Below are 18,848 nucleotides of genomic sequence, written 5' to 3' on the forward strand. Positions count from 1 at the left end.
TGATAATCCCATGTGATTCTCCAGTTAAGCATAGAGTATAGATACAACAGGTATTAGGAAAACAGGTGAAGGGTCTTCTATACCTTCTGTGTAACAATGTATTGCCAGGATAGAAAAGCAGGTCCTCACGATTAAAGCCCGAAACCAATGATTAATCCACAATCTTAGATTGAAAATAATTTGAGATCAGACCGTGATAGTCGCTCGATCTCCTCCTATCTGCATCCCAATAACCAAACCCTACGAAGACAATCCATTTTCGGCGACGGTTTGAATGCAATCTCTTCGCTCTTTACACTCATATTTGAAAATCAATATATACCAAATAAAATTAATAAAACCGTACAAATAATATTAAAATATACATGTGAATGTTTAAAACATATCAAATAGCTTTTAAACTATTTTAAAAACTGGTGTAGGTTAATATCTTAAGATGAGATATTGGCACAGTTGACCTGTCATTTTCATACAAAAGTCATGGATAGCTTGTATCCAAAGACGGCTAATACATTCCGTCGATTGGTTGGCTCACTTTTATCAGTATTTGGATTAAGATATCTATTTAAGATGGTAAAAAATGGATTGAGAATGGTCATTGGGTTTGGGCGTAAACACTTACCACTAATTATATAATTTCTTTTTTTTAATACTTTAAAGATTAACTTAACCTGTAATTGTCTTTAAACTAAGAAATAAAATGTAGGTAATTGAGACTTCTTTCGGTCAAAGCCAAGAAATCATGACATTTCGAAACGCATCATTGTGAGTCATACGCCGTATGGCTGACCCAGATGGTCCTTTAAGGTTCTCACCTTGAAGACCATGGCTAAGGGTCATTTGATCTGATAGTAAAAGGAAATATTTTCTCGTAATGTAAGTTAATTAAATTCATTGTTTATACGATTGTTTAGTTGTTTTATGTGCTAAATTTTAAGATAAAATGCTTTTTTTTAGACTGTGAAGGACCCTGTTTTTTTGTTACACTTACATATTACGTATATATATGTACTGGTTGCCTCGATTAAAAATCACGATATAAAAATTTAAAAATAAATAATTTTATTTGAGTACCTATTATAACAATTTAAAAATACAGAGATTAAATGCTGTCAGCGTAAAAGATTCACTGCCAGAGGGACCAAACTTTTTAATATATCATAAATTTTATATTTATCAATTATTACTATGAAAGTTATGAATATTGTAAATACTATATATTTGTGTGTTGGATCAAGAGGCGCAAGTGGAATTGGATAGGCCATACACTTCGAAGGGATCCCAGTCATATTCCCAAACAGGCGCTTGATTGGAACCCGCAAGGAAAGCGAAGGTGTGGCCGTCCCAAACAAACCTGGCGCCGTACAGTAGCGGACGAGGTAAAGAGAGCTGGTAGGACTTGGAGAGAGATGAAACACGAGGCGCAAGACCGAACGGGATGGAGGCTCGCTGTGGACGCCCTCTGCCCCACCTAGGGGTTATAGGACATAAAGAAGTGTGTTGGAAGCGGAATAGCGGTTATAATTATGCTTCGTAAATATAACTATTAAAATAATGTTTTGACATTGTACAACCAATTTGTAACAATATACACTTTTATGAAGACGGGTCTAAAAGCTGGGTTTCCGACGAAATGTGAAATGTATTCGACTTACATCACTAACAACACAGTAGCCTGAACACTAGCTATAGGTGTACCTCTCGTATATTTGTTTATTCATATTCCGGAAAGAAAATAATGTAATAAATTTAATTTTATATTTCAATGGATAATAATACCTACAGTACTTTTCTTAAAGTAGTCAGAAGGTAATTTGGGCATCAATCCAGTACATGATTCAGCACGATGCTTCTGATGAAAGATTATGATTCAGATTTTTTTAATGGGACAAGAGGCAATCAAGGAAGCCATCCCTGGACACCTGGAACGCCGGGAGTGGTATGCTTTTTCCTTGAAGGCCCATCAGTCGTTTCGGTTTGTCAATCCACTGGCAGCTGTAAGTGCCTTAAAAGCTTTGTGTTGTGGAAAGCCAGGTGTCGATAAAGAGAAAATGGAATTTTTCTAAGGAGATGTTTTTACTTTTAAACTACACACAATCTGCAAATATTGATGTAAGATTCTTTTCAAACTGTTTTTTTAACTCAGAAAAACAATAAAAAAATTTGGAGATTAAATATTATATATTATTTTATTTAGTGACTTAAATATATAATAGCTTTTCATATTATGATCTAAATCAAGGCTAATAATATTTACTAAAAACATTCAAAGGTCTTCTCATAGAGTTTTTAAAAATTGACAAAATGTACTACTAGAAAAGATAATTATTTGCGTTAAAAATTAATATTAATATGATAACTTAATAATATATTTTAATAATGTGATGAAATACTATGAGAATTGACTATAGAATGATGATCTATTCTACCTTTTAAGACAAATTTGCACGCCATTACCTGATGCAGAATATGCGAATTTTAGATCGTACCACAATAATATTTTTGAACCATATTCTTGCAAATACATTTTGGCAAAATAACCGCAGAGATAATTTAATTTCTGTTACATCTGCAGGGCTTTCTACTACCAGGATAGTATAGTAAAATATTTCTAGTAAATTGAGAACAAAAGGGTTTAGAACTTCTATCTTTTAAGTGTTTTACAGTTAAAACCATAAACATTATGAGGCACAGTTGCAAGCCTCCGGCAGTTTTAGAACCAGGTCGACTTTCCTACTCGGTACACCACTGTATGTAAATTGGCGGTTTACTATTATTAAAAAAATATTCCTAGCTTAGGCGTTCTACGCCATGCGTGCCTTCTGACCACGTGAGTGTCCATGGGCGGCGGTACTACTTAACATCAGATGAGCCTCCTGCCCGTTTCTCTCCTGTTACATAAAAAAATCAATAAGATAGATAGAAGAAAGAAGAAAGTTTTAATTTTCTAACAGTTAATTACAAACAAAATACCAAATGGTAAGAAAAACAATTATAAACAGTTTTCATAAACTAATAAACAGGTTGTTTTCTCCGTCTCCAATCTGTTCTATCCCAGGCAAGCCCTCCATCTTCTACGGCCATTGGCCCAGTTTTCAGGACGTTTTCTTTCAATGGATCTTCTTCTTCTCTTGGATACCATTCTAATATATCTTTTGCCTTCTTACAATTTGCCCTATTCAATTTCATTTTGTAAAAAGAAATCTACTTTTGACTTTTTCCGTATTTTTCTATCCAAGTGTCGACGGCAACCTACAGCTACTACTACTAACCAGCATTTAAGTCACGTGTTAAATAAAAATTCCCGGACGTAGACTAATTATTGACTTATAAGACATAGCCTATTTTAATAAATGGTACAATCCTAGTAATTTGAGCTGTCTTTTAATAAAATTGTCGATTTTGTATTGTTGGTAGGAAAACATGAAACGGCTAAGTTTCTTAGCTTGCCAATTAATCTCATTTCCCTCAATAAACGATGTTGACAAGTTGTGACTGCGTGGTACAGAAACTCGACGTTGAAATGGAGACTACAATCGCTAATAAGAGTTATAAAATACCGGGGCAGTCATCAAATCTTGTGAAATCTACTATTAAAATGTATTGATGTGTATAAACTTATATCCACGGTGTATAACTATCATTATTTTGAGGTCGAAAAATTAATTAACTGTACATACTATGTGCATCTATGACTATGCCGTAATGTAATAAAGAAAATTCCAACGATAATACGGTCGACTAATTCTCACGATGACATAATATGATCGCATTGTCTGTGTAAATCACGTAAGTATCGTGTTATTTACACATCACAATCACTTTACTAGTTTTATATCTAAGTAGGTTCTAACGAACCGCCCCCGCGGCTAAGGTGGTAAAAGAAAAATAAAAATTGCGTACTCCTATGAGGTCATGAAACCAGAGAATTTATTCAATAGAATACTCAGAAAGATCCCGATTTTATTACAGAGTTTTGGACCCGGGATGCTTATTTTTCGACATCAGTAATACAGATATTACAAGAACCACATCGAACTTGCATATATAAACGCAGTAATTATTGGAAGTTACAAAGTAAGGCCGCAGATTCAGACAATTTTTTTAAGATGGCATGCTCAGATTAGTTCTCCAAAAACATTAATTAGTTGTATGAAATCTCGAGTTAAAATTGGAATAAGCGGGTTTTAAATTATGTATCTTTTATTAATATAAATTAGGGATATAGTCAAATTATCCTTGTTATATTTAAGGGGCTTATCGAAAATTTATTGTATTAGAGCAGTGCACATTATAAACCTATTTACTCAAATTCAAAATAACTTTATTCATATACGTAACCCAGAACACTTATGAACAGTAACGACGTTAAATTGTTTCTAAATTTACATTTTTAGAGCTGGCAAGAAGAACTGGAATGAAACTCCGCCACTCTTTTTAATCGCCATGTTTTCAGTCATACAAATTGTTTGTAAGGCAAAGCTGCTATCAATGTTTGAACTGGAGCAAATCGATCCCAAGGGTCATTTAAATAAACGTCAAATTTGTAAAAAGCTTGGTTAATTAATTTACCTTCGAATACACATAGATCTCATATTGAACAAAAGTCAAAATCATTGCACGCCCTCATAAACAATCCATCTTAAGTAGATCACTTATAATTTCTTACAACTATGTCTCATTCCTACAGTGGTATAGTTGTAAACGTTCTCAAATTCCGCATTCATGACACGGATGTTTAAGATAAATTAAAACGTTTGGAAAAAGTTACACGAATCATTTTAAAAAGTGATGAAGAAACTTAGTCACACTTTTTGTTTTAAAAGGTAAGTTGTCTCACGAAACTAATTGAGGTTAGTTTGTAACTGATAAGTGTATATATGCTTTAACTTACAGACACATAAGAAATAATAATATAAGAACTTTTATGAGGTGAGTCGATTGGTAGTCCTGCACATAAGCAAAAAGTTATTGTTGAAAGTATTAATTGTCTCTTGATCGTACTCTTTTAACTATTTGAGATTACTCTTCAAATTGTATGACAGCTGTAATTAAAATGGACACACAAATAATGTAGTCACCATGCTACAATTTTTTATGAATATCTCCTTTATTCCTCAATTAAGACTCATGAAAAATCATTATTTTATCATAAAAGCATCCGTAACATCTTATTATTAGTATTAGACATAATAATTGAGTCTTAACGTCTTTTGAAATACTAATAATAATGGCTTTAAATTATGGGTCCCTTGGGCCGAGTACCTTTGTTGAATACAGATATGCAATATAAGTATACCATTTGTAATATAGTTTATATTTATTCCAAAGCCATATATTCTTCAATACGCGTTCTTTAGTAGTCCACTTTAAATCCTATCCTGAACACATGTTGAGCTGTGTATTTTCGTAGGAGCCAAGAATAGAAACGCTGTCGTCATATGAATCTTCCGTTGCTTTAGATACCAAATAAAACGTTGCAAAACACATTATTGGACTGTAGAACTATGTCAGCGTGTCTGTTTATTACAAGAACAATTCTTAAAGTATATATATATTACCTTATTATATAGAAGGGTTATATTACATTGCTACTTAATTTCTCGCTAGTTTGTTATGAACGTCGGTTTCAACTGAAGTTCTGAAATAAGTATCAACTCCAAACTTTATTAATAAAAATCCTACACATTTCATTCTCACTTATCGCATATATTTCATTGGTCGTACGGCAAATATGTTTTATAATATATTTTTATATTATTTATCGAGAATCAAACTGAAACACGCTATGACAGCACGCTATAGGTAGAAAAACATTGAAGGCAATTCGAAATGACTCGATTGACGTTATTATAATAATTATTGGCGTTGCTCTTAATACTAAATATGTATGTTTATGGTAATAAAACCACGGTAGATATAAACAAATCAATCATGCTAATTTTGATTGATTCATTTACATTTTACTGTAATAGCAGCGATCGGACAATTTATGTACACTGCTGATGATATTTGCAGCCCTTTGCCTTATATCTTTTGTAAACTGTTTTTTTTATTTTTCTTATGTGTATGTTTTTGTATAAGGTAATAAAGGATAAATAAATATTTTTAAAACTATTATTTTATAAAGAACAACATTTGTCCGTGTAATCTAGTCAACAAGTTCAAAAACGTGAATAATAGAGATAAAGATCCTAAAAATATGAGCGATGGCTCATTCGATTCGGAATCACCTCTAGAAAAATGAAGGATGAAGGATTTTGGTGCAGGTTAAAAATTGCAATTGTTATTAACAAAATAAGATGAAAAAAATAATATTTCGTTTTTTTGTTAATACCTCGAAAAATATTAATATTCAAGCAATTATGAAAAAAGCTCGTTAAAGAGGAGGAAATTTCCAATAAATTAGTCCGAACTCCCGGAATTCTATCGTTGACTAGACTAATGTTTGATAAACTCTACTTATGACGCGATTAAATCCGCCATAATGTATATTTTTTGATACCTAAAAACTTATAAGCTACCTTCAAGCGTCCTACGAATTAAAAATATGTATACTCATAACTAAGATAATAATTGTAATTTTTGTGTAGTTGTAAGATGTTTAACAGGTGAGAGTCAGTCACGGACGAAATTCAGATGCTGATTAATGAGCGGAATCCTTTTCGCAGTTTTTCAAACGGTATCTAATATTTCGTAGGTGTAACATGTCAGTAATATTTCGAAAACGTAAAACATGACTGTCTGAGCCTCTGCTGGGATAGGGTCGAACCTTCTACAGCTAAAAAAATATCAGAATGCTGTTTAAAAGTGGTAGCCAATGTCGCCACTTACCATCAAGTAGCGCCAATAAGGCGCGCCAGTGGCCTTGCCTTACCAGACAAACCATTAAAGGCTCTCGCAAACCCTGATAACAATTGTGACGGAAAACTACACTGCATACTTGCACTCTGTGAGAGTGACTACGTGACATTTTTATACGATGTTTGAAATTGAAGCTTAGGAAAATTCAACTTATGTCAAGAACGTATTGGATTTTAATATACGGGAGTAAGTTTGCGCTAAGTCTCGTATCTCACCCATGAATGTGACCATAATTTTCACTCTACCGCAAAGGAATGATTCAAATTAAGAAGAAAATATTAATAATACTTTATATTTATGAACTAATTACAAAATATGTCTAGAAAAAAAAGACAAGTATCTCGTAATATTTTATAAGTTTTTTATTCAAATCAATAGTAATTGATTTGTACATATTATATTATTGTATTCCGAAAATAATTACCAAACGTTTTCATGTGTAGATATTTGTAAAATTACGATTCTAAAGATTTTATGTAACTTTTTTTTAGATTAATTTATGGAATCAAACTATATAAGGCTTTGTACGATATGACAATATTTGCAATGATGAATCAAGCGTAAACCATATGGTGGAACACCTTGTAATTTCACATACATAGTTTAGGTCACATTCTATAAGTAATCATACCTGGGTTCTTTATTGTGAATAAAAAAATTGTCTAACAAAGATTGATATTAGTGTAACAAATTAAATAATTCTAGTAACTCAACAACTAGTAATATACTAGCATAAAAAAAAATTGTGATTATTATTGGTTATTTATTTTAAGAAGGTTAAGATTTTGAGGATAATTAATATTATGTATAAAACTTTATCGCATATATAGTTCACACGCAAAATAAAATACATTGTTGAATATTATTGTCAAATCAAGTATTGAATATTTTTAAAACACCTTTCCCTTAATATTTATGACTCTGCTAAATTCAATATATATTTCTAGATAACCTTTCATCGTTACAAACTGGTTTGAACGACCTCAGGCGATAAAATTATTGGAGAATCGCGCCACGCCAGTAATCAACGCTTTTTTAAACATGAGTCACCATCTGTTTAAACTCGGTCAAGTATCATGTTGCTAGCGACCTCTAGTTGAAGTTATGAGCACTATAACTTGCTAATTAACAGAATTTTACCGTATATTACTTGTTTGCTGGTAATTGTTGATATAGCAAGGACAATTGAGATTTATTGATTCAGTCAATATTTTTTTTATTACAACAACAGTATTAAAATACTCTGTTATAATGTGGGATAATTATTTTTTCTCTGATCCAAAATTCTGGCAAACAATGGTCGATTAGAACGTGATCAATAAAATGAATTTTACTTCATATGCGATGTAATGTTACATTTTAATTTGAATGATTTTATATCTTATTAACAAAGAAATAACACAACCTTTTATAGTTAACAATTTATTACTTAACCTACTGAACTTTTCTATGATATTCTGGAGTTGCATTTCCATAGTCTTGCAAATTGAACAATGTGGACCGATTGTTCACCATATATTTGAGAAAGTCTTGTATATGAGTTAAAACATGTTGCAAAGATTTCTCGTCGAGGGCTGTGTATGCCAGCATTGGTCCCATTTTGGCGAACAGCCTTAATAAATGTATGGACCCATATATTAGGGACATTGGGGTGTCGGGGTATTCAGACAAAATTTCACTGTACTGCGGTCTCTCGAATTTGTATAACAGCTGCGACCCTAGAGTGGCATTGAAATATTCCTTTATTCCCTCTGTTATGTCATTTAGTACAGACTCCTTTGCTTGATTGTGAAGTTTGCTGGATTTTTTAAATGTCAAGTAGTTGTCAATAATCTGTGAGACTGTTAATTTGGCAGGAAGGATAGCTAGTTTCTGTTGTCGCGTTATAACGTCCCAGTCGTCAACAAGCCAAACTTTTAATTCTTCGGGTATTTTGATTTTAACTTCTACTTTTGCCAAATATTGTTCCTCTGTCTCAATTGATAGGTCTAATCGTCCTCGCTTTTTTCTGGAAATTAAAATAATTAAACATAAAGGAAAACAGATAAGTATTAAATTTAATATTTCAGTTTAATTGAATGTAGGTTGCAGGCAGTTTAGCCAGTTTAAAATTTTTAATTTAATGGTGGTTGCCAGAAATATTATTCAAAGCACACTTTACATAGCCATTACTATTTTTATTACAACACCATCTAGTGACAGAAAACGGTACAACTATTCATTTTAGAAGTAAAGTATTACTACTAAAAAATATTATTTTGTGGAATTGAATGTGAAGTTACCAAGTAAATTTTATAGTGATATTCATTGGTTAACTTATTGGAAAGATTAGTCTTTCAAATAAAAAATCAACATAACGTATACAATATAGTCTTTTCTACATTCAAAGATAATTTTTGGAGAAACATCCTAAATTTTAAATCTGCATTGGTGACTATACCATTTAATTTATCCATGTATACACCCACTAACTTAAATTGTAATGAATTACTTATTATTTTATCTTATTTGCACCAAAATTATAAGTAATGAGGGTAATATTATTATTGGCATTATTGATTTAACATGTTAAAGCCTTTATTAATTATTAGAGAGGGTAACAACTTACAATGGTTACAGTGTTTAATATATAATTATTCAAATACTCACTTAGGCTGATCAGATCCAGAATCAGCTGGTGTATCTTTGTTCTGATTCTTTGTTCCTTTTGTCGAGGTTGTGGTAGTCTCAACATCTTTACCTAGAAATTTTAAAATAATATTTATTCTCAGAATGGATATCCATTTTAATCCGTAACTTGGATTGGTGATACAAAAAATATCAAGGAGTATCTCAATCTCTTCATCAACATCTTCATTTGTTTTTCAAAGATAAGTTTAAAATTAATTAATCCCAATTGGTGTTGCCAAGCTTTAAACAGGCTTTTGTCTCTCTGTAAAGTACCTTAACTTAGTTTACACTGTGACAAAAAGAGACAGATTACTGCCATCACATTGGTGCTATTAGACTGATGAATCCTAATGGTATTAGTTTATTGCAGCTCTTAAATGAAATAAAACCTAAAACTTACACAACAACAATTTTTCTTATTTAAAACAATCTTATGTACGACACTCACATGTGTTCAAATTATTAATAATGTTTGCTTGTTTTAAATGTGTATGCATTTGTGTATTTAGTTAAGAAAAATGTATAAATGAACCTGTTGACTTGGGTTGACAGTTAGATAACTTCCTTTCCATGAAACATTGCAATTTACAATTGTAATTCGTAACCTTTAGAATATAACTTAACTTATATTTCTTTACATATATAATTGATAATTCTCTGAATTCCACTTAACTTTTATATTATTTACTAACTTACCTGCAGGTGTTGAAGCTCTAGATTCCTCTCTTGCAGGTGTAGAGCTGGCAGCAGCTTCTGATTTACGACCCTTAGCTGGAGCTGAAATCCATAAAAACTGTCATATATATGTGTAAAAATACAATTTGAAATTATTGTTTTGATTAAAGATTATTTTAGTAACTAATTCAACTATTATAAAATAAATTTTGAAAGGTAATGGTAGGGTTTAATGTTCTTTTTATAGTTTAAAATCATTTACTTAATGTAATTGAAATTTATTAATTTGAATGTTTACATTATGGATTTAAGATTAAGTTAAACATTGAAGACTTTTTATCAGTTGCAGAAATTAAAATACAGTAAAAACTGTTTACAACAACCTCATTTAGAACAAGATACCAGTTATATTGCCAAAAATTAAAGGTCCGGACTGAACTCTATTGTAGTGTTTTTAATAACAACATTACAGCTGTCTACTGACTATCAAGTCTTTTATGACCAATCGGAGTAGTTCCTTACATAAAGATATAAAAGATTTTGGCTATATTAGAAAAGTTCTGAAACGTTATGTCTTTGCCGAATCAACATTATTCTGGAAAACCTTTGGTGACTTAAATCTTAATATCTTCAATACATAAACTTACTCTTTTTAGTCTTAGCTGGTTGTGCAGAATGGGCTCTCTGCACTTCCTTTTGTCTTTGGACATTGGCTTCATTGTACTTTAAAACTCTGCTTTCTGGTACCCATTCATCCCAACTGGAATTCAAATAAATATACATATAAAAAAATGCAACAATTGTAAGTGTTCATTAAACAAATTTTTATTATCATTTCTTCTTTTGTTTACTCCTTCACACATATGATATGCCTTAATAAAAGCAAAATAACAGATGTTATAGGGTTGGAGGTAAATATGTGTTTGTTTATAACCACTTATAAAAGAACATCACAAATTATTTTATACAGAAAACAAAATCATCAACATTACTTGACTGAAGGGTTGGTTATTTTCATTTAAATTTTCATATGATCTTTTGTTAGAAGTAGACAATCTCCCATTGAAAAATACACCTCTTAGTTTACTTTACTACAGAAAAATATACTACTATGGTTTGACGCTACAAGTAATCAACAATACAAAGTTATTATATCTAGAATAATCATTAAAAAATACATAAATATAATATGCCTCTAATCTACGTCGAAAATAAAGTATACATACTTTTTATTCCAACCAGCATAATGAATTAAATACCGAACATGTTTGTCTTTTGTGACAGAGCTCTTAAGACATTTGGCTTCATAAATAAGTGGTCCATGGAAGCATAATACCTTTTCGCCTGTGAAGAACAGTTATTAAAAAGTTAGTCTTAGTATAAATAAGTTAACGAAGTTACAAATAATTGTATAAATATGTCGTTATGTAGATACCTTCAGCAAACTTTAGTTTTGGAGCCATCACTTGTATTTTTACATCAAGATTCAAATATCAGCCATCGAAATATTTGAAATTAAAGACAATTGATTTATACGGAATAAAACATAATAATAATTAAACACGTTTAATAATACTGAAACAAGTTTAAACAAAAAACAGGGACGCCCGAAGCGATAAGCGGCGATGACAATTAACATTAGTGTTGTTATGATAACTGACAATGCTGCTAACAGTGACGTTTGTATAGTTTTTCTGATCATCTATAATTATTGTCATTGGTAGCTGTCATACAACATTATTCGCTTAGAAATTTAATAATTTTTACTTGGATTCTACTATTATTGCTTATGGATTTGACTTCAACCAATTCAAAACGTCTAACGTGTAAATTAATAAGATATGACAACAATAAGACAAGACATGGCTTAGGCCTTACGATGAAGAACAATGAAGACGTGGCTTCGGCCTTTAAAACTACCAAAATTTTCCAATTATTACCAAAAATAAGACTTGGCTGTATGGACTAAAGTCCTTTGCCTTTCCCATTAGGGATAAATTGAAAAAAAAAAAAACATATGTGCAATTCACACATGGTAGAAGTGAAACCTTCAAAAACATTTTTTTATTATTAATCATATATAAATTAATCATTTTCCATTATCTAAATGTGTGTGTTCTTTTAAAACAGTATATTTTAATGATAAATTTTAATTTATAAGTTTAATATAAATTTTTAATTTGGGAAAAACTAAAACATCGAAAGTTTGAAATTCGATCAAATGAAAAAGCGGCAGTAAAGAGAGGCTGTATAATGCCTGCTATCTCATTTTCTCCCACGTTAAATCATATGATGAATTGATGTTTCTGTCTCTCTTTACCGCTGCATCCGGTTTGAAATCACGACGATTCGAAAGAAGTTTATCTATCTCATTTTCTCCCACGTTAAATCATATGAATTAATGTTTCTGTCTCTTTTTACTGTCGCTTTTTCGTTGCATCCGGTTTGAAATCACAACGATTCTAAAGAAGTTTCACTTCAAAAATTCGCTTAGAGCCTGAGACAAAACCACTAGGTACGATAAACAAACAAACAAATTTGAATGAGAATGCCACTGCTAGTGGCTCACGCTTTTACACATGACTTTTTCATACAAGCGATAAGGGGTCACGCCTGTTGCAAAGTAATTTTGTCTCATAGTAGAGAAATCACATAACAATAGACGACCCTTTTTGGCGAAAGGAGTAATAGACCTCTCTGGAGGTGATAGGACGTTTTCAATAAAGAATGAAAAAATAAAGTAAAATCTTCAAGTGATTGAATGTACCGTGTACTGTAACTTTAATTAGAAGATATGTGCGACTGTTTCATATTAATATTAAATTATAGCTTTTTGTTCTTATTTACGAAATCACATCAAAATACTGCTAGTTTTAGTAATTTAGGAAATATGTCAACTTTCTATCTAAACCCAAAAAAATGACGACTTAAAGATAAAATATATACAAATGTTTCGAACTTACTCCGTTCCCAAGTGTCATACAAAAATAATGTTGCTCTCAAAATATCTTAACAGGAAATAAATTGGCAACGTTCCAAGTTGATACTTCCACCCCACGGGATTATGTATAGGTACATTACGGAATATGCAATGATAAGTAAAAATTAAAAATTTTAAGATGATTTTATTAGTTTAATATTTATCAGTTTCCGCATTTATATTATATTTATGAGACATGTAGGGGGGTCAATACAAACAAATAGGTAAACAACATAGCGTCCTCTATAAAATGTTCAGTTTGGCCCTCAAATTGTAACATTTCAATGGATTAAAAGTTTTTGCTCGTTACTTATTAAAGCCATAAATTAGTACAGGTAAATATTTATTGTTCTACAAGAGGTTCAAACACAATTCTGCTCATCTCACTCACCTTACTTGTTTATATAGCTACAATTAATAACATGGAATATAAATCGGTCAGAAAATAAAATTGTCAAGTTTTTTGATATTATAAAAATGTTTAATGGTAAACAAAGTCGTTTAAAAATGTTCTATGCTATCCTTAGATGCAATAAAAGAAGTTACAATATTTTAAAAACTCATATAAACATAATATTATACCTATCGGTATTACATTCAAATCAAGTTTAATCATACATCTAAAGGAAAACACTAAAATAATAGCTGTCATTTACCTATTCGCTGTAATATAAGTAAAACCATAATATATATTTTTGTGCCCTCAATGAGTAAACTTTCATTAAGTTATAATCATAGTCCGACAACATAAATTTCAGTCGGTCGGTGACAGCGCGCTGCGATTCCCGCGTTTGTTATAATTATTTTTTGTTAAAATGTCTCAACAAGGACCCGCCTTTGATGTTAATGCAATGACTTTGACCCGTTGGGTCTTAGCTCAGCAAAGAACAGTTCCAGGGGCAACTGGGGACTTGACACAACTTCTAAATTCAATACAAACGGCTGTCAAGGCTATACAGTCAGCTGTGAGGAAGGCCGGTATAGCTAAACTGTTAGTACCTATCTTGTTTTATCACGTGAATACGTAAATATTTTATTTATAGTTTTGGTGTCAAACGGGTACTTTTTTAATTACGAATCTAAATAAATTAATAAAGGTATATTTTAGCTACTGTTTGTTTTTTTAGATTCATTTTAAAACATTATTGAACGTAAGTGGGAAGATCTAGTTTTACCGAAGCAGGCGGCGCTCAGCAATGTGAAAGGAAAAGAAAGTTTAAACTTATCTAAGTGTATTACTGTGCGTATATTAAGATGAAATAACTTTATTAAAAAGTGACATCTTTTCCATAACTATCCCATATCGTACAATTTAATCAATAGAATTCATGTTTACCTGCTTAAATAGGTAGGTAACCTATTTAAGTAAGACGTTAATATAAATATTCAATTTCCACATTGCCTATCTGCAGAACAGGGACCAAAGTGCAAGAAAGCGTGATAAGAAAATGAAAAAAAAAACATCCACCTGAGCATAACTTTGATCTTTAACATTTTATTAAAATAATGTCACGGAAATATTGTAGGTACATATTTGAAAATATTTTCGGTTTTCATATTAGTTTCTATAATTATTTTTGGTATTGCTTCACGCTGTTTCCTTTACTTTAGTGCACACCTATGTGAACCTACGACCAGGTTAACTTGGTGGTCGTAAGTTTAAACCTCGCTCGCGTTCATTGCTATTAATTACCTAGAAAAATAATTTGCTTTAAAATAACATAATATGTATTTCCTAATACAATACTACCACCATTTTTCGATATCACACCATCTAATACATATATTTTATAATATATGAATATTGATAGGACCATTGTTAAATGTGAGCGATTAATTGTTTATTTAATGAACAGTAAATATAAAATTATTTTCAGTCATGGCATATCTGGCAACACAAACGTGCAAGGTGAAGAGGTTAAGAAGCTGGATGTGCTCTCAAATGACCTCTTCATCAACATGCTGAAATCATCCTTCACCACCTGCATGCTAGTGTCTGAGGAGAACTCAACTGTTATTGAGGCAAAGTATTTTAACATTATATGTATTCTAAAATACACCACTACACAGTCCTAAATAAGCTATAGTCAAAACCGTTTACGACGACATCGTTTAGAACAACATCCGGCATACCCGTTATTTTGACTTAAATAAAAGGTTGAATGAATTCTATTGTATTAGTTAGGTGCTTACTTACAACGTTATCGGCTATTACGACTATCGGTTTTTACGACCAAATATGAGTTCCTAGTCCCTTCGATGTCGTTATAACAGATTTTGACTATGTATTTATTTTAAAGTCTCGTACGTTCGTTATGACGATTAAACAATTTTGATATTATGCTATTCATTGTAAAGTCTATTTATTTTGTGTTATTTATTGAATTATTTAATATATTCAAAGTAAACAGATTATGTACCTACGTATTTTAAAAGTGCGGACTAATATAGTTCTTATTTGCACGTCATTTCATTTATCGTAACAGCGATATCAACATAACAAAACAGGTAAATTCGGAAAGCTAAAACCTCAAATGAAACGGCGCGACTGTTCTCTTTCCTCACAAAGTATAACAAACAAATAAATTATGCATACATTTTAATTGCGATCTTTTTGTTATATCAATACAATATAATAGTTTAAATGATCTACATGACTTAATCTTTATGGCAAATTACCTCTGTATTCAATAACCAAAAAATAAACTTAAGCTGAAATGTGTTCCTATTGAGGAGGATTTAGCTATTAAAGACAGAACATGAAAGAGCAACAATGTACTTAATACGTTTACCTACAACGACGTCAGAAAAGGGGGTGTGGTTTTATGAATAATTTAAACATTAAAAATATGCAAATATATTATTCAAGTTAGAGTATAAATATGTAAGCAATATTATTATTCAATACTAAATGACCCTGACTTTATGAAGTAATAGCCACACTTCATTTCAAAATTTTAATCTGTTATTGGAATATAAATTTTATTACTTTGTAAATAAGAACCTACTTAGATTAAATTACTTCGTCATTTTTTATCAAAGTTCACGAACTGTTATGATAAAGGTGGAAGATAATTTATAAATATTCGTCATTGAAGAAGGTATTTATTTGTGTTTTGAGCTCTGACGAAATAAAGATAACATTTATTATGATAAGTATTTTAGGACGCTGAACTTTCTAACGGACCCCAGATGCAAAAACATAATGTAACGCAGAACTGTTATCTTGAGACTATGGTAGAGAACTTTCATTTATTATTGACTTTTAAATAATTAAATCGGTTATAAAATCATAGTAGAAACTGAGTTACGGCACTATTATATTTAATACATTAATTAGGTATTAAGATTCATGGTAAGATAATTCATGGTATTTTATATTTTCAGGTTGATACGGAAAGGCGGGGAAAATATGTAGTATGCTTTGATCCACTAGATGGCTCATCCAATATCGACTGTTTAGTGTCTGTCGGGTCTATCTTCGCTATTTACAAGTAAATTAAGTTTTATTGAAAGCTATTCATACCTACTATACGATATATTTGCTTAGGCAATTGCCAACGTCCATACCACGTTGAATACACCGGTTCTCGTCCGATCACCGAAGTTAAGCAACGTCGGGCGAGGTCAGTACTTGGATGGGTGACCGCCTGGGAACACCTCGTGATGTTGGCTTTTTAATTTTGTATTTTTTTTAAAGGACAACATGTAACCAGCTTATTAATACTCTATAGATGTATATACACTCATGTATGGACAATCCATTTACTGAAATTATTTGGACACTACAATATGCTTCTATCACAACAATTAATTACCGGCCAGTGTTAGAGGCCCCTTTTTGCTTTTCTATCTATTTAATATAGCAAAAAAATGGAAATAAACTTATATATTTTAGTTCATAATTCTAATATTATAGGAAGACATCAGAAGGCGAGCCTACTGAATCAGACGCTCTACGCCCCGGACGTGAGTTAGTTGCGGCAGGCTATGCCCTTTACGGGTCGGCAACCATGATGGTACTGGCCATAGGAAAGGGCAAGGGTGTCAATGGCTTTATGTACGACCCCTCTATAGGAGAATTCATATTAACAGACCCAAATATGAGAATACCGGAGAAGGGAAAAATATATTCTATCAATGAAGGTAATTTAATTATTTATGCTGATAACTACGACAAAAAATTATTTTAAAACAGTAATAGGTTGATAGACGCTAAAATCTTTAAATTAGAACAGTTTTTAATTTGAAAATGTCTATTAAAGTTAATTTTGAACATTAATAAAGACAATAGTATGCCATCGCACCACATTTTTAGAAAAAGTCGAGGTGTATATGCAATTTTTTTAATGATTTCAAAAACAAACGAAAGCAGAGGTTATCTACGTCTAGTAGAGTTTAATATATCACATGTGAATTATGTAAATCTTAAAGCATCCATAAATTTTGCATGGATCTTGATTGTTGGCACCGACTTCCAATGATACACAAATACGATCTTCATACCCCGTATACAATAATTTTCGTGATAAGTCAAAACCAATCAATAGAAAAAATAAATACTGTTTTTAAATACTTTTTATTCCATTTTTAAGGTTAAATTTTTTAAAGGAAATTATTTAGGTATTGTTCTTTAGCACTGATAACTGAATTAAGTTTATTTTAATAGAGTTTTGTTACGGGAAAACAATTAAACTAACCAAAAACCAATATGTTTATTGTCGAAATTGTTTACCTTGTGAAATTTTCCCGGAAAATTTTGCATTAATGCTCATAAAATTCAAATAGGCAGTCCAAATAGGTTTAAAACTGTTGATCCATAATAATATCAGACAAAAATAATTTCAAGCGTATATAATTTCATTTTTTTTAGGTTACGCGGCGGAGTGGGCGAGTGGTTTAAAAAAATATATCGAAGACAGGAAAAACCCAACAAGTGGCAAAGCGTATGGAGCACGATATGTGGGATCGATGGTCGCTGACGTACATCGGACAATCAAATATGGCGGCATTTTTATGTACCCTGCTACAAATTCAGCGCCAAATGGAAAGGTAAATTAGAACAAATACATCATCAAAAAAACTTGTCACTGTAACAAACGAATGTATTGACACGTTCAAATAGTTTTAAAGACAACTCACTATATATAGATACGTATATATCATATTTTTTACTAATGTAATCGCCAACGTCCATACCACGTTGAATACACCGGTTCTCGTCCGATCACCGAAGTTAAGCAACGTCGGGCGAGGTACTTGGATGGGTGACCGCCTGGGAACACCTCGTGATGTTGGCTTTTTTGCTTTTAAGTATATAGACAACCATGCCCATATACATTAAATATTTAACAAGATTGTTGACCCAAAAAATAATTAAATTATTTCTCATTTAAATTTTTATTATTTCCAGCTCCGCCTTCTATATGAATGCAACCCAATGTCGTTTATAGTAACAGAGGCAGGTGGACTCGCAACAAATGGTCAAATACCAATTCTGAACATTCAGCCTACTTCAATTCATCAGCGAGCACCATGCTACCTCGGCTCCAAGAAAGACATAGAAGAGTTAATGAGCTATTTACAATAAGTTATTAATAAAAAAGTTTTACTATAATAGATATTTCTTTTCATTTTCTTGTGTCTAAATAATGTAGGA

The 18,848-nt window shown here is 31.4% G+C and overlaps 2 protein-coding genes and 2 non-coding genes across 4 annotated transcripts; 3 read left to right on the forward strand and 1 right to left on the reverse strand.

Annotated features, from left to right (window-relative positions):
• Window positions 1-8,276: 8,276 nt before the first annotated feature.
• LOC111003178 (mortality factor 4-like protein 1) lies at window positions 8,277-11,846 on the reverse strand. Its single transcript, XM_022273565.2, has 6 exons — window positions 11,645-11,846; window positions 11,436-11,553; window positions 10,857-10,969; window positions 10,231-10,311; window positions 9,514-9,604; window positions 8,277-8,872 (listed from the first exon to the last, which is right to left on the reverse strand). Exons 1-6 carry the CDS (start codon window positions 11,670-11,672, stop codon window positions 8,299-8,301), a joined length of 1,005 nt encoding a protein of 334 aa, XP_022129257.1. The 5' UTR covers window positions 11,673-11,846; the 3' UTR covers window positions 8,277-8,298.
• A 2,081-nt stretch (window positions 11,847-13,927) lies between these two features.
• Window positions 13,928-18,803, forward strand: LOC111003194 (fructose-1,6-bisphosphatase 1). Its single transcript, XM_022273591.2, has 6 exons — window positions 13,928-14,180; window positions 15,067-15,211; window positions 16,577-16,683; window positions 17,109-17,335; window positions 18,063-18,241; window positions 18,603-18,803. Exons 1-6 carry the CDS (start codon window positions 14,005-14,007, stop codon window positions 18,777-18,779), a joined length of 1,011 nt encoding a protein of 336 aa, XP_022129283.1. The 5' UTR covers window positions 13,928-14,004; the 3' UTR covers window positions 18,780-18,803.
• On the forward strand, window positions 16,746-16,864 carry LOC123689253. The gene has a single exon (XR_006750274.1). It is a non-coding gene; the product is annotated as a 5S ribosomal RNA (ribosomal RNA).
• Window positions 18,375-18,489, forward strand: LOC123689250. Its single transcript, XR_006750273.1, has one exon. It is a non-coding gene; the product is annotated as a 5S ribosomal RNA (ribosomal RNA).
• Window positions 18,804-18,848: the final 45 nt, after the last annotated feature.

The sequence above is a fragment of the Pieris rapae genome, chromosome 5, assembly GCF_905147795.1.
Source record: "Pieris rapae chromosome 5, ilPieRapa1.1, whole genome shotgun sequence".
NCBI lineage: Eukaryota > Metazoa > Arthropoda > Insecta > Lepidoptera > Pieridae > Pieris > Pieris rapae.